This window comes from Podarcis muralis, chromosome 11 (assembly GCF_964188315.1).
Source record: "Podarcis muralis chromosome 11, rPodMur119.hap1.1, whole genome shotgun sequence".
NCBI lineage: Eukaryota > Metazoa > Chordata > Lepidosauria > Squamata > Lacertidae > Podarcis > Podarcis muralis.
In genome coordinates this window covers 50,117,265-50,133,819 of record NC_135665.1, presented here as the reverse complement: position 1 = coordinate 50,133,819, position 16,555 = coordinate 50,117,265, and the positions used below count along the sequence as shown (strand labels likewise).

General features: G+C 44.7%; 1 protein-coding gene across 4 annotated transcripts in view; it reads left to right on the top strand.

Moving 5' to 3' along the window:
* Positions 1 to 15,060, top strand: part of RAI14 (retinoic acid induced 14) — a 96,519-nt gene extending 81,459 nt beyond the window's left edge. For 3 of the 4 annotated variants that reach the window (XM_028749327.2, XM_077936436.1, XM_028749326.2), the window contains 10 exons: positions 355 to 533; positions 1,589 to 1,617; positions 3,738 to 3,827; positions 4,381 to 4,467; positions 5,921 to 5,981; positions 7,017 to 7,135; positions 7,647 to 9,185; positions 10,030 to 10,179; positions 12,212 to 12,277; positions 12,550 to 15,060. In XM_028749327.2, the coding sequence (XP_028605160.2) occupies positions 355 to 533; positions 1,589 to 1,617; positions 3,738 to 3,827; positions 4,381 to 4,467; positions 5,921 to 5,981; positions 7,017 to 7,135; positions 7,647 to 9,185; positions 10,030 to 10,179; positions 12,212 to 12,277; positions 12,550 to 12,651 (2,422 nt within the window). In that variant the 3' untranslated portion in view covers positions 12,652 to 15,060. The remainder of the gene's footprint in view (positions 1 to 354; positions 534 to 1,588; positions 1,618 to 3,737; positions 3,828 to 4,380; positions 4,468 to 5,920; positions 5,982 to 7,016; positions 7,136 to 7,646; positions 9,186 to 10,029; positions 10,180 to 12,211; positions 12,278 to 12,549) is intronic. The other variant, XM_028749328.2, reaches the window with a different exon arrangement.
* Positions 15,061 to 16,555: the final 1,495 nt, after the last annotated feature.

The window sequence follows — 16,555 nt, the reverse complement described above, 5'->3', positions numbered from 1 at the left end:
TTATTATTATTTTTGAGGAGAAAATAAATCCCCCCCCAAAAAAATTATTAGTTTTCTCTTATAACACATAGACAAAAACACAAAAGTAAAACATTACATTCGACACAACATAAAAACTTAACAACAATAAAAACACACAAAATAAAAGAAGATTTTTTTCCTTCTTGTTCCCTGGTGTATCTACATTGGTAAAAGACTTCCTCGACACCCTCCAAACTGGATTTCATCCTATTACATATTTAGCAGTTCCCAATTTCATATTTATAACATCAGTATCTTCAGGGGTTGTTATTGCTTTGCTAATCTCATGCCTGTGGCTCCTCCTTATATTCTCTGTTTGCCAACTTGCTCTAGGACGGCTCTGATGCTGGTGTGCGAAGCAGGAAACCTCAGCATTGCAGAAGTCCTCGTCCGAAAAGGTGCAGACATAAGCCTGGTGGATGCGCTTGGACACAATGCCCTGCATTATGCTGCAGTCTCTGAAAATACAGGGATTCAGAATCTCCTTCAGTTGAAAATTGTTCAAGACGCTGGTATGTCTACACTTCTTAAATTATGCTGGCTGGGGATGATGGGAGTTGGAGTCCATCAACATGTTTGGGGGCAGGCACATATTCCCCACCCCTACTGTAGGGGTTACCTGGGGAGGCATGAGGTTCTTACTCAAACTTTCTGGACTGTCTATGCCAGAAGACAGGATGCTGACTCATACAATCATAGAATTGTAGAGTTGGAAGGTACCACAAAAGTCATTAATCCAACCCCCTGCAATGCAGGAATCTTTTGCCCACCATGGGCTCAAACCCACGACTCTGATATTAAGAGTCTCATGCTTTACCAGCTGAGCTACTCTATCCATTCTCTTAGTCTCTGTTTTACCACCCTTTGTAGAGCTGCTCCGAGCACTGAGCATGGCACACAGCCTGGTCTTTGGACTGTCCGAGGAATGTGCTATCTTGGGTCTGTCCAAAGTGGGTTGCTTGTTTGAAAGTGCTCTTGCGTCTCTCTGTGCACAAAAAAGATTATTACATTGTGGAAAGAAGGCTAGGCTTCAAAGATGCATTGGCTTCGGCTGATTAAAGGTAAAGGGACCCCTGACCCTTAGGTCCAGTCGCGGATGACTCTGGGGCTGCGGCGCTCATCTCGCTTTATTGGCTGAGGGAGCCGGCATACAGCTTCTGGGTCATGTGGCCAGCATGACTAAGCCGCTTCTGGCGAACCAGAGCAGCGCATGGAAATGCCGTTTACCTTCCTGCTGGAGTGGTACCTATTTATCTACTTGCACTTTGACATGCTTTTGAACTGCTAGGTTGGCAGGAGCTGGGACCAAGCAACGGGAGCTCAACCTGTCGCGGGAAAGAAGGCTAGGCTTCAAAGATGCATTGACTTCTACTGATTAGTCCTTAGTAAATGCCCGGTTCCCAGCCTATGATCTCAAGTATTCTTATTTGCATCTGAATCCATATGAAGAAAGGGGCCTGCTTCCTAAGAAGCTGTGAGTTTAGGATCCGAATGGAAATTTCTTAAGCAGAAAGAAGATATCTCAGGTTTTCTATTAAAAGGCAATGTTTTGTTTTTTCATCTACAGATTTCAAGTCACCAACAAAGCCAAAGCAGGTAAAAAGGAAAAAAGAATCAGAAATGCTTTATTACCATAATAACAAGTAGCCTCAAGCTCTGAAAAAAGAAGTAAAGGATTAGAAAGTAATAATGGAAGTGATTTGGTTTGTTAAGTGATTCCAGAAGCATATGCAGTTTTAGTAAACTCATAGATAGTTCCCTTTCATTGATACCTGTATGGTATTGGTGAGATAGCTGTCTCCTCTTATCTCTAACCCAAATGTTCTCATATCCTTTGTAAGGACAGGGCAAAACTTGCTATGTTATGACATGTCTGTGATGGGAATCTCCAGCATTTCCTTAAAATAAGTTAATAGTTATGGAGCAGTTGCAAATCAGATGAGACTTGAAGTACTGGAAGGAGAAGGTTTAATGCTTTTCTGTGCACCATTTTCCTGAATATCCCCCTCCAATCCAAAGTTGCTTTGCCCATAAGGGTAAATATGCAGACATGTGTAAGGTACTTGTATGTTTTCCACCATGGGGCAATTTTGATTGGGGTGAGGGGATGGCACAGTGAAGCATTACAGCCTTCTCCCCCAGCACCATGGGCTGTTTGCTCACCAACCACTCTGTGGCTGCTATTAACACACAGCCTTGCGTCAGAGCAGCAGGTCCAATGGTAGACTAGGGTCTAATGGTAGACCTGGGAAACTGACTCGCTTTCAAAAGAAACAGGCTTCTACTGGTTTCATTTGGACATAATGTTAAACTGTGGTTTGGCATTACATGAACAATCCTTGAGCTTATGAGCAACTCCTCTCCCTTCTTCTGACACAGCCATGGGGAGCACTTCAAAAGCCTTTGATTCCTTTTTTTAAAAAATTAATTTCAATTACTGAAATAGGACAATCTGTTGTTAACTTTAATTATGGCGTAGGGAAACAAGTCAACTTCAGCCCATCGTTTGCACAGTGCTAGCTGATCTCCCCAAAACAGGGATAAGGAACCCATAGCTCTCCAGATGGCTTACAACTCCCACCATCCCTGATCTATGGCCATGCTGGCTGTGGCTGATGGGACTTGGAGTCCAGCAACTCTATCCTTACCCTAACTCTTCTGTAAGCCATAGTTAAGATTAACCACTGCTTCTGGTTTGGTTCTAGTGAGTCACTGTGGCTAACTGAAATTGGAAGCGAAAGTTTCTGATTTCATGACTGTGCCAGAGGGAATCCCACAAACCCCAAGCCAGCACATGTAATGCCAAACCATAGTTTACTGTTTCATCCAAACAAGCTCAATGTGGCCTCCTGATGCCTTGAAATAGCTGACTGAGTCTTACTGGTTTTAAGGAATTGCTTGGCAAGAGTAAGCATGAAGAAAATGGCAGAGTTGCTTCAGTGGTCATGTACAGCTTCCATAATAAGGGAGGGGAAAGGGGATGTTCATCTGAGCAGCCAGTTGGACCCAAGTGTGAATTCCCCTTTTATGGAATTCAGCAGTTACAGATGATCTGGTTAATGATCTGGGTGGCATGCAGTCAAATCAAGAAGTAGAGAAGGAAAGTGGGTTTTGCAGATGATTTTGACATTCACAGAGTGTTTATTTGTTGCAAAAAAATTAGTTTGGGGGCAGGTCTAAAAGGCCCCTAAACCAGGGACAGCGACTCCCATCATCCCTGACCTTTGGGCCATGCCTTCTGGGGCTGATGGGAGTTGTAGTCCCATATTTGGAGGGTGACAGATTCCTTGCCACTGCTCTGAGCAATTTATGAACACGAGTGACCCTGGAATAGAAGTAAACAAAAAGGAAAAGGAAAACTCTCCCTCCTTGGGGGAAAAGAAAGGCGTTAGCAAGAAATGTTAGCAAATTGCTTGAGGCTGTGAAGAGCAGTGCATTTTGAGATCACTGCTCCATGGGAAAGGGTTTGCTTTATTCACTCCACCCAATGTAATGAAGCATGTTGCAAAATGGGGCATGGTGAGCTCAGGGTTGCGCATGTGCAATATCCCTGCATATAGAGGAATTACCTTTGAATGAGTTGAGGCATGAATGTGCTTTAAAAAAATAAAAATCTCTTGTACCTTAAAAGGAAAAAAAAAGAAGAACTTTTTTTTAACGCAGACCTTACTAACCAAACTAACAGACCTCCCTTTTCTGGCCTGTGACACTTCCAGCATGACCAAGTCTGTAGATTAAGTTCTGAAAGAAGTGGAACTCCAAAAAAACGCAAAGCCCCACCACCACCTCCTGTCAGTCCTATCCAGGTAAAAGAGCTCAAGTCCAACTTGAACACATTTGCAATGTCTAGACGGGGCTGGGCGGGTGAGGAATGTCCTGTCGGGAATAGAGCTGGTTAAATTTGCTTTGTGCAAATCCTTTTTTAAAAATGCGCGTCTCATGTATCATGGGCGAATTCTCATAAGGATAGAAATAGGACGGTCTGTTGTTTGAAAGCCCATCTTGGTTACGCTTTGCAGGAGGGCCGTTGGGAATATGACTAGATCCTAAGTTTAGAGCAGTGGGGCTTATAAAGGTGCTACACGCATTAAACTCTGTGACAGTCTTGCTTTTTAACAATCGGCTTTAAGATTCCCCCTGGACGGATGCAAACCAGCTTTGCACATGAGGAGCACGTAGCGTCTTAACAAGAAGTTTAATATTAAACTGAGCCGTTGCTTGGGCGATTGTCTGACTGCATGCCTGCCGCTGGCTAAAGACAACTTCTGTGTTGTCTTGCTTGTATTGAACTAACAGAGAGCGATGACTTCTGCTAGCAAGAGGCAGTTTGTGTCTCTGAAGTGCATTCATCTTTTGCAGCTTAGCGACCTGTCCTCTCCACATTCAACAACTTCAACCCCAGTGTCTGGGAAAGGCCAGCCTTCCTTTGCTGAGCACGGATCCAAGGTATACTCCGTTTTTCAACTCTTGCTTCTGGCTAAATGTAAACCCTGTGTGCTTGTAGTGAGTTGCTTAAGGTGACAAAAAGATTTCATCACCCCAAGGAAGGAGGGCAAAGCTTCACAATTGTGACCTAAAGTTCTCCAAAGGGAAGCGTAGCTGGAAATCAGTAAAACCCAGGGGGCTGCGATGTGAAATGTATTGTTGGGAGTTACGTCTTGTTTTTTTTTATGTCTTTGACATCTTTCCGCTGGGCCTGTAAGACGGAGTTGTTCCGCCAGGCCTTTGGTCAGGGCTCAGCCTGACTCCACTTCTCTTTTTGTATAAGAACTAGTATGAAAGAGGCCTCCCAGCATTCTCACAGGCCCATATAAGAACAGCGTAAACAGTTGGGCCTGATGAACATTTACTGTTCCCAACCCTAATCCTGCGGAAAGCCATCTAATTAGATTTTAATTTGATCCTGACTTGTTTTTAGGAGGTAATTTAATTATTGTTTGATTTTTATACCAATGTTATATATTTGATGTTAGCCGCCCTGAGCCCAGTCTCAGCCGGGGAGGGTGGGATACAAATAAAGGTTGTTGTTGTTGTTGTTTGTTTGTTTATCAGCTGTGGGGAGGCAGTCAAGATTAGGGCTGCAGCACATCAGCAGGGGGAGGTTTCCCTCTTTCCCCCCATGCTATGGTCCTGACGAAAATAAAATAATAATCCTCTCCCCTAAAAGTACTGTTGTTTAAGAAAAGACAGTTGTGTTGCTCCCAAGTGACCCGTTTAGCATCCTGTGTTGTTAGGCTGCCAGTGGTTTTCTTGAAACCAAAGAACATACCAGTTGTTTAAGCAATAGACAGGCCTTTTGTCAGCTAGGGACGAAGAGTACCTTTTACGTCCATTTCTGGATTGGGATTAACCTGGCCACTGTAGTCCAAACATTGGTAACCTCCAGACTGCACTACTGCAATGCATTCTATGTGGGGCTGCCCTTGGGCCTGGTCTGGAAACTCCAGCTGGTGCAGAATGTCACCACTAGACTGTTGATGGAGGCAGACAGCCAACAGCATGTGATACTTCTGCTGAAACATCTGCACTGGCTGCCCATGTCCTACCAGGCTAGTTTCAATGCCCTGAGCATCTTGGGTTCAGGATACCTATTGAAACTAATACACATGACTAACTTAGGGCCAACGGTGGGTTTACATTTGAATTCAGTTGAATACATCCCATTAAGTTCACATTTGATAGGCAATTGTATTTGCTTGCTTTTAATCAAACACCTGCCTTTTAACTATCCCAAAAGCTGGGAAAGCTGCAGCTGAGTGACAGTTCCTGACTAAAATGCATTGGTCGTTACTTCACAGGGTGGTGGGATTTTGATGTGCAAGTATTTGTGCTTTTTGATGAGGAGTGCCATGTTGTTAGCCCTCTCTTTAAACAAATGTTTATGCATTTTGCATTTCAGCAGGAAGATATCAGTGCCATTCACTCTGATGGCAAGGATGGGATGAGCGATAGTACTGCAGGTATGGTGTAAGACAGATGTTTTGGCTGGACTGTCACTTTCTCCTTCCTTACTCACCCACACCAAACAACCTACCAACCAAAAGAAGGTGCCTTCTTTCATAGGAAGTTGTCATTTGGCATCATGGTCTGTTATGCTAGGATTGTAAAATTCACTGCCCCATTGTTTTTCAAGCATGCTTGGCAACATCTTGACCCACCTTGCCTTGAAATTTCCATGGAAGGAGGCTCCGCCATCTTTCTTAAAATCTATGCATAGTGTAGTATGCACAAAAGTAGCATTTTGTTTTGGACCCAGGGGTCCCGCTTGGAACTCCTGCTTAACTATTAGGGGCATTGGACTCAGCCATTCATGCACACGCTCATATTCTAACCAAGCATACAGGGTTGGTGTCAGGATCAAGCATCCTGAGTTCCTTGGAAGAAGGAGGGGGTTTGTGTTTGTTTGTTTGTTTGTTTGTTTGTTTGTTTGTTTGTTTGTTTGATCAATCAGTCAGTCAGTCAATCAATCAATCAATCAGTGTGTCCTTTGGCACAAGAGTCTAAGTTTCCATAGACAAGCGCCTCCACAATCAGGTGCACATCTCTGGAGGTATTACTGGCTGTTTTGGTCTGAAACTGATTTCCCAGGCTAACTTCCATTGTCCATGGGATTTTCACCATAGAAATCTCAAGACCTAGAGTGACACAGCTGTGAGCCTGTAGCTCATTCTCTGCAAGAGATCCTTTTCAGTAGCAACCGTTGGGCAGGGAGGGAGAAGGGGGAGCCCCACCCACGGCCAGCGTGTAACCCATAACAGAATACCACAAGAGAATGGGAAAAGGTTCTCCATCCCTAGTCCAATAGTTAACTTGAAAATTTGCAGGCTGGTTCACAAAAAAGAGACTAGCAAGTAGAGACATTCCTTTGCTTTCTCCCCCCCCCCCCCACTTCCCTTCCACTTCCAGATTTGCTTAACCATGTGTTGACTGAAAGCCTAGAATGATAAATTGTATTGTATTCCCTCTCCTCCCCCCTTCCGTTTCGCTTTTGAAAGGTGCTGATAGTTTATTGGATGTAAGTTCAGAAACAGACCAGCAAGACTTGCTTTTACTGTTACAAGCAAAAATTGCATCTTTGACCTTGCATAATAAGAAACTGCAAGAAAAATTACAGGTATGTATTAGCAGCAGCCATTGCACTGAACAATAACACATTGGGGGCATGTTTGCAGAAGGCTCCAGCTCATGCAGATCTCCTCCATGTAGAGATGCCCCAATTATTTTTATTTATTAAATTTGTATGCCGCCCTTCATCCGTAGATCTCAGGGCAGCTCACAGCATAAAATGCATGCTTGACAGCCCTGCTTTCTCTCTGTACAGTGTTCATGTTAATTGCATGGAGAAAAGAATACGCAAAGAGGGCTTTGCTTGAGAGATGAGGGAGGAGGGTTTGGAATTCATTATATGACATTAGAATCAAATCTGCGATCTTTGAAAGATGCAAGTGCTCTCCTAGAAATCGATGCATGCATTCAATCTTATTTTGTTCTGTTAATGTGTTCCTGTTGCAGCCCTCTCTATTTCTCGAATCTCTGCAAAAAGGATAAGTTATTATGAGAAAAGACAATAAGAGTTTACAAAAAAAAGGTAGTTGTTTAAATACTGCCATCTGCTGTCTCTACAGGCACGCGCACTCAAGACAGAAGACCTGGATGCAACACTGGATTCTTCTCGTTCCACCTGTGCGGAGTTCGATCACTCAACGGACAGGCTAAGCGAGAGCTCGGCAGCAGCAGCTCAAGAGATCAGCTGCTCTTCGCTGAGCTTAGCACAAGCTCAGGAAGAGGCGAGCAGTAACGAAGTGAAAATCAGACAGCTGCAAGACAACTTAAAGGAGGTGCAAAAAAGGCTGGACAGCTCAGAAGCGAAGAGGCGGCATTTGGAGACGCAGCTTCAGTCCGGAACACTGGATCCCCTTTGCTTGCTGAACAGCTCTGACATTTCCGAAAACGGCTCCGACCTCAACCAGAAACTGAGAGAAACCCAAAGCAAGTATGAAGAAGCGATGAAGGAAGTCCTGCACGTCCAGAGGCAGATGAAGCTAGGCCTGGTGGCTTCCGAAAGCAAAGAGGCGGACCTGCAGGAGCTCAGAGCCACGTGCGAGGAAGTCGAGGCGCTGAAGGAAGAACTGCAGAAGGTGCAAGAAGAGGGCGAGAGGCTCCGAGCGAAAGTGAGAGAGCTGGAGGAGAAGCTGGCGGAGAGAGAGAGGGATGCGGCCGGCACGATGTCAGCAGAAGAATGCGAGGAGATGAGGAGCTCCTATTGCTTGGTTATTGAGAACATCAACCAGGAGAAGGCGCTTCTGATTGAGAGGTACAAGGAGGGACAGGAGGAGATCAGGAAGCTCCAAGAGAAGCTGAGATGCCAGATGGAGTCTGGGCAAGGTGAGGAAGCTGAGGATGTGAGAGATGCAAAGAACCAAATGATCACCGAGTTGAACAGGCAGGTCAGCAAGCTCTCCCAGCTGTACAAAGACGCCCAGGCGGAACTTGAAGATTGCAAGAAAAGAGGTGTTGCAGAGGATGCCGATTCAGGATGCATCCCTCTGGAGGAACACGAGAAGCTGATGGAGGTCACCGTCTTGCAGAGAGAGCAAGCCGAGGGCGCCCTGTTGGAAATGAAGGCCCAGTATGCAAAAGTGTTGAGCGAAGCAACCCAGCTCCAGAACCTGGTTGATTCCCAGAAGAAGAACTCTGTCTCCATAACGGAGCATCTCCAGGTGGTGACTTCTCTCAGGGCTTCGCTGAAGGAAATGGAAGAAGAAATCGGCGAGCTCAAAATGCAGATTCTGCACAAGGAAGGTGAGGTGCAGCGACTGCAGAGGGAGCTCTTGGAAGAAGAAGCCGCTGTGTGCGAAGCTATGGTGCCCAGGGCGTTGTATGAAGAGCTACGATCTACTTCAGAGGGAGAAGTCAACTCCATGCTGTCCAAAGTGAAGGACTTGACAAAAGAGAGGGAAAACCTGTCTGCGGATCTTGCTCATTTGAGGAAGGAAATCTCACAAGTGAAAGGGGAGAAAGAGAGCCTCCGGACTCTCCTGGAAGCCAAGGAACAGGAAGTCAAAAGACTGCTTCATCAGTACCATCAAGCTCAAGAAGAGCTGCTTGAAATGAAAAAGGCCTCTGAGAATTCCTCGAAACTAGAAGAGGATAAAGATAGGAAGGTTGGTAGATCCTCAGTCTTTTTGGGGGTGGGGTTGAGCACATTTGGAACAATAAGAAAATGTTGTAGATCAAAAACAGTTGCCATGCAGAGGTATGCCCACTCATACCTGTGGTGCTGTGTAGTTGGTCACAAAGCACCCTATTCACAGAAGGCAAACTGAGGCTAAAAGACTGAAACCCACGAACCTGAGTAAAAGGCAAAATATTCAGTGTGGAGTAGACTCATTGAAGTCAGTGGGCTTAATTCCCTTGATTTCAAGGGATCTACTCCAAGCATATAGGGACGCGGGTGGCGCTGTGGGTTAAACCACAGAGCCTAGGACTTGCCGATCAGAAGGTCAGTGGTTCGAATCCCCACGAGGGGTGAGCTCCTGTTGCTCGGTCCCTGCTCCTGCCAACCTAGCAGTTCAAAAGCACGTCAAAGTGCAAGTAGATAAATAGGTACTGCTCCGGCGGGAAGGTAAACGTTGTTTCAGTGTGCTGCTCTGGTTCATCAGAAGCGGCTTAGTCATGCTGGCCACATGACCCAGAAGCTGTACGCCGGCTCCCTTGGCCAATAAAGCGAGATGAGCGCCGCAACCCCAGAGTCGGTCACGACTGGACCTAATGGTCAGGGGTCCCTTTACCTTTACCTTACTCCAAGCATGAGTTGTTCTCACCAGTGTCTCCTTAAGCATGCCTTCTGGCAGTTTCACTGCATGTTTAAAATCATTTGCCAGGGTTGAAGCCACAAACAAACCTATGGTTGGCATTAAGTAAGATCTCTCAGCCAAATGCTTTTGGGAAGTTGTGTTTTCTTCCATCCTTTAGCATGCTGTCCCCTGTTCTTTCCTCCCATACCAGATAATGGACATGACAAAGGAAGTTAGTAAATTGAAGGAAGCACTGAACAGCCTGTCCCAACTTTCCTACTCAACTGGCACACCCAAGAGACAAAGCCAACAGCTGGAGCTATTGCAACAACAAGTCAAGCAACTACAGAACCAGCTGACTGTAAGTTTATAGATTATGTAATTGTGCAACTAAGTAGCTCTCTGCACCTGCCAAGGTTTGACAGGAGACGGGAGAGTGGGTGTTCTCTATATTTTTAGTCGTTCAAAGTGATGCAGAGGTTTCACCCTCGTTGTATCCCCACCCTCCAAAAAAATAATCAGTTGTGAGGAGCTTGCATGTAGAATTTTTGGAGTGCTTTTCTGAGAATGTAGGCCCATTATAGCAATGTAAATTGAGTATGAGTGCACAGTAGACCCTGATTGCTATATCTGCAGTAGAATGTGGTGGTCTTTCATGGCACGAGTGCCAGATTCCATAAGGTTTCTGTGTTCTCTGAGCAACCAGCATATTCTAAGCTTATTTGTTCATTGCATTTATATCCCACCCTTTTCTCCAAGGAGCTCAAGGTGGCACACATGGTACCCCGCCCCGTCCTGCCTCCTCATTTAATCCACACAACACCCCTGTGAGGTAGGTCAGGCTGAGAGGCCGTGATTGACCCAAGGTCTCCCCAGTGAGCTTCATAGCTGAGTGGGGATTTGAACCATGGTCTCGCAAGCCCTAGTCCAACACTCGTAACCACTGCATAACAGTGTTTCTCAAGCTTGGGTCCCCAGCTGCTGTTGGACTACAACTCCCATCATCCCTAGTTAGCAGGACCAGTGGACAGGGATGATGGGAGTTGTAGTCCAACAACAGCTGGGTACCCCAGTTTGAGAAACACCGAACAACATCTAGGACATAAAGCCTCCGCCCCACCCTGGCCCCCAATCTAACTGAAACAACTTGCAACAGAAGTATTGCGTTGCTGCCACCACTGCAGTTTCCTTCTCTAGTGCTGAGTTCCTGCCTTGATATCAACTTGGTGGATTAGAGGTGAGGAAATCACACCAGGAGTGCGTGGGGTCCATATGTAGAGTTTGCTCTAGAGAGGCAATGCCGTGTCATGGTGCTGGACTAAGACTTGGGAGACCCAGTTTCAGAGAAGGCAGCCATGAAGTTCGCTTAGTGAGGATGGGCCAGAAACGCTCAGTCAGCCCAATCTACTTGCAAAGGTAAAAAGAGAGCTGACCTTGTACATCACCTTGAGCTCCTTGGAGGAAAGTGGGGGGAAAGTATAGTAAATAGATATATAGAGTGATCAAACTATTTATGTATGTATGTATGTATGTATGTATGTATGTATGTATGTATGTGTTTGTTTGTTTGTTTGTTTGTTTGTTTGTTTGTTTGCTGCCTATCTGACTGGGTTGCCCCAGGCACTCTGGGCGGCTTCCACAGTATAAAACCACAGTAAAACAGCAAACATAAAAAACTTCCCCATACAGGGCTGCCTTCTGATGTTTTCTAAAAGTCAGGTAGTTGCTTATTTCCTTGACAACTGATGGGAGGGCGTTCCACAGGGCAGGCACCAGAAGGCCCTTGGAGCTGGATCTCAGTGTCTGGGCTGAACACTGAGGGGTGCAGACATTCCTTCAGGTATACTGGGCCAAAGCCCTGTATTATGTTGTAGTATTATGTGATATCCCTTAGATGGGGATGTTTTGCAACAGAGGAGTGGAATGGGATGGATGGAGCTGCTTCACCTTCCACTTTCCCTTAGAAACTTCTAGCACCATTGCTTAAGTAAGTTTGGAACCCTTTGTAGGAGCAGAGCGTGGCTGTGGCAGCCTTTGAAAGCCTGGTACCCTCCAGATGCATTGAACTAAAACTCCCATCAACACATCTGTGCTTGTTACTGTTTATGGGATTTGTATTCTAAAGCACCATGCCTAAGGGAATCTTCAGAAGGGGTAACAGCTGTACCATTTGCAACAGAGAAGGGACCATAGAGCTATCACCACACAAAGTATATTTTATCCCACCAGTTTGGATGCAAAAGTTTGCCACCACTTGAACAGCTGTGAATCAACGCTGTGTTCTGGATTACAGCAACCAGCACCCCCTCGCCCTAAAACTAACCCCCCACTCCTTTAACAATGCAGTGTGTGAGAAGAGTACCTGCGTGTTCACTCTCTACCTTTGTTTACAGGAAACAAAGAAGCAACACCAGGAGATAGTCTCTGTTTACAGGACACATCTGCTGTATGCTGTGCAGGTAAGAGAGCCTTCTTCAGGAATTTCCCTTGCCTGCTTAAAGAACTCAGTAGATTATATCTGTATATTACTAAATCAAATAGGTAGTGTGTGCATACACTACAGCCAGTGCAACCTCTTAAAGGCATTCCCTCCGGTGTGAGGGAGGGTGTCTTGTAACATGGCACATGTCACAAGCACCTCTTAAAGTCATCCTTTCCCAACCTGCTCCCCCCCCCCCCCCGATGTTTAGAACAGGCCGCTTATATATTTTTATCTTCCATTTCTTTCTAGGGCCAAATGGATGAGGACGTCCAAAAAGTGCTCAAACAGATCTTAACAATGTGCAAGAGTCAATCGCAAAAGAAAAGTGAAACGATTTTTGCCGATCCCTAATGGTGCTGCTCTAGAGATTGAGACTCGCCTTAAAATGAGATTTGATTGGCACCCCCCCCCAACCCCAGGAGGGAGCTGTCACATGTCTCTGCCACTCTTGTTTCTTTATTTTTATGTATTATGAGCTAATGTGTTGTCATGTCTTCCCCTTGCCCCCAACCTAAATTTCCCAGAGTGCTATTTTTGTGTATTGGGACAGAAACGTACAACTCTCTGTAAATTGCCATTACTTTAAATCAGGGGTGGTCAAAGTCTGACCTACAGTATTAGAAAGTGGCTCAGTGCTTCCTTTGGTGCAAGCCATTGGAAGTCTCGGCTTGCAGTGTTGCATTTTGGATATGAATAAGTGCATCTTCTGGTGCTGGGGAAAGCGATGGATTTTTCAGTTCTTGGTTATCTAAAGAGGGGAAAACAAACCAGTTCATAGGTTTTAAGACCCTCCAACGTCCAGGATAACAGTAGATGCAACTCGGATTTTGAAATTCCTTTGGCCTTGTTAATTGAAAGGTGTGGCAGGGGGAGCCTCCTTGATAAGACAGGGCCCACAGCATGTACATACTACAAGACCAGTGATGTGTACTAACTCGATAACATAAAGCATAAACTTGCAGGTTAATGAATTTTGAACACGGCTAATTCTGCTAAAACCCCAGTTTCTTTATCAAACAGTAGGTCAAGCTATCTATGCAAATCCTTGCAGTGCTATTGGCTATGGAGCTCAGGAGGAAGAAAACGCAGCGTTCCAAACTACAAACAAGGGATCCGAATGAACTCATGATGTTTACAGTGAGCGCTGTTGTCTCACGGTTCCTAACCTCACTTTTGTAAAAGATCTCCTCTACAATATATTTTTACTGGCCCTCAAATTTAGAAATGTCCTTTTGTAATTAAAGCCATTTGCCTATTTAACACTACTACTACTTTCTGTTTTTCTGCAGTAGCCTTTAATACCAAACGATTTAGGTGGTGGCCTTTTTCTCCGTCTCTCTCCCCATTCGCCCAGCTGTTGTAAAATGCAGCAGAGGTATCCCAATCCCCTGGGAAAAGGCTCTGTTGAAGCAGAACTGCCCAAATACCGTACAAAAGAGGAATTACTAGCTTTCTTGCCAAATGTTGTAACGCCAAGAAGCACAGAGAAGCCTTGCGTTTTTCATTTTCAAGAGCAGTAACATCTGTATGACATAGGAGTGCTCCTGCAAATTGCTTTCATGCCTGCAAATCCTTTAGCAGAAAAAGATAACAGTTATAACTCTGTATGTGATATACACTCAGGTATGGATAGAATGGGTCCAGCAATAGAGTGTGTGTCTCTCAAGTATAGTGTGTGATTATCCTATTTCACCAGCCATTTTCACACCAGATTTATGTTGTAAACTGCTTTCAAAACCAGGCTTAAACCAGCATGACTGCTTTGACATCTCCCAGCCTACCATGAGAATTGCAGCTTTCTGGGGGATTTTGTTGTTGTTGGAGACCTGGACATAAATAGCCAGGTGCGATAGCAGTTTTTCAGGTTTTAAATCAGTTTGCAAGAGCACTCCTATAAGAATCAGGGGGGCCTTCTTTAAAGCCTTCAAGAAGAATTGGGAATACCATACATGTGCTGCAACAGCAGTTTTGTGTGTCTAGAGAGACCCAGAAGCCTAAGCAACTTACATTGTACCTAAAGGGAATAACCATTTTGATTGTCAATGTGTCTTCAACTTACAGCATGGTATTACTCCTATCGTCTGCTGCAGAAATTCCCAGAGCTCTTCAATAAGTGAAGTCTATAGGTAGGCAATTTACTCAGTGCCTGAGGGACTACCACATTTATCATGTGCTAAATTAGCCTTCCCTGGGGCTACAGGTGTGGTTGGACTACAATTCCCATCATCCACGATCCTTGCCATATTAGCTGTGGATAATGAGGGTTGTAGTCTTCTAGCACCTAGGGACTCAAGGCTGCATTAAATAGTAGCCTACCATTTTATACAGCAGCCAAATTTAAATGGATTAAGAACATAGGATCTCCTGGGTCTTTATATTATTAATATTATTATTATTTGAATCTCCTTGGTTTAACTAATACCTATTAATTTGGACAATATTTCATAGTTAGATACCTTTTTTTAAACGTTCCAAAGAAATGTGAAAGTTTTGCTGCAGTACTTACAAAAATAAAAATAAAAATAACAGGTCTAAAATATGCCAAGAAATGCTGCCAAGTATAAAACTTGAGGAACCGTTTTGTAGGTTGCCTGACAAAAACCTTAGCTTTTATCTTGTTTTGTTATGTGTATTTATTACAATTATCATTGTGGAACATTGGAAATTGTACACTATAGCTTAGTGATTGTCCTTTGTATGTAATTTTACAAACGTTTCATTCCGCAAATAAACAGTTTCTTTTTTTTCCTTTTTTTAAAATCAGCCTTTTATTGTTGTCTATAACGTTTGTACTAGCAGCCTTGTACTCAGTTTTGTTCAGGAATTCTAAGAAATAATAAAAAAAAAATTCAAAATCTGCAGTTTTGAAAGATTCGGTCCACCATCTGAACTCAATGTCCAATTATATCCAACCATAGATGAAAAACTGCTCCTTGATGTCAGAAACCGTTAAGAGGTGTCCGAATGCATAGCAAACAGACATACCACGTTCCAAAATATATCAGCGATAGGGACATTGTAGTGAACCCAAGGGAAGAAACTCAAGTATTTAAAGAACATAAGAAGAACATATCTGTCAAGTGTCCCTTATTTGAAGGGACAGTCCCTTATTCCAGCACCATGTCCCGCCACTGTCCCTTATTGATGGATGTACCTTAAATGTCCCTTAAATGATGTCCCTTAAATTTCAAAGGAAGCAGCTCCTCTCCCTCCCTCCCTGCCGGCCAGGGAGGAGGGAGGCTCCAACTGTGATGCTTGCCTGTGTTGCTCACCCAATAAGAAGTCTAAGAACGACTGGGGGGTGGAGCTTGCATGCCTTGTGTGTGGCTAGTTAATGCAAGCTGAGGAGTTTTTTGAATGCTGGACGCCATTTTGTTGCACGTGCTGCTGCAAACCTTGCAGTGCAAAGCCAGGCCGGGGAGCCATTTTAAGTTGAGGCTGCATAGGCCTTGTGGTGCATGTGATTCAGATTCTATTCAGTTGAACCTCTGGTTACAAAGTTGGTTGGACAGTGTTCTCAAAGCTACCAGCATGAGTTTGACCAGACTGCAGGAGGACAGGAAGACTGGAGTGCCTGGAGCAGGTGAGGCTGCAGGTCCCTTATTTTCAAATCTGTAAGTTGACAGCTATGAAGAACAACATGATGGATCAGGGCAATGGCCCACCTGACCCATCATCCTGTTATCACAGTGGTAAGCTAGATGCCCATGGGAAGCCTGCAACCTGAACACAACACCTCTCGCCCCTTCTGCAGCTTCTAGCAGTGGGTGTTCAGAAGCACATTCCCTCTGACAGTGGGGAGAGAACATAGCCTTATCTTCCATGAATTTTGTCAAATCCTCTTTGAAAGCCACTCAAGTTGGTGGCCATCTTTGCCTCTAGTGGGAGCAAATTGCATAGTTTTTGTGCTGTATGAGGAAGCACTTTCTTTTGCCTGTCTTGAATCCACCATCTTCACTGGAAGGCCATATGAGAGGGAGAAAAACTTCCTTTCTACTTTCTTCATGCCATGCATTATTTTATTGACCTCTGTCAGGTCTCCTCTTACCTTTTCTCTTGCTTTGAAGAGGCCCTTCCTTGGGTTCTCTTTCCCCACCCAGCCTTCTGAAGCAGACCTGGTGTAAATGTGCAACGCACCTGGGGTAAATGCCAGGGCCCACCATTGACAATCACAACTCCCACAGCTCAGCTGGGCTACAGGGAGGATTAGAGCAGGAAGTTGGGTGCCACAATGGTGTAGAGTCGAGCCCCCATA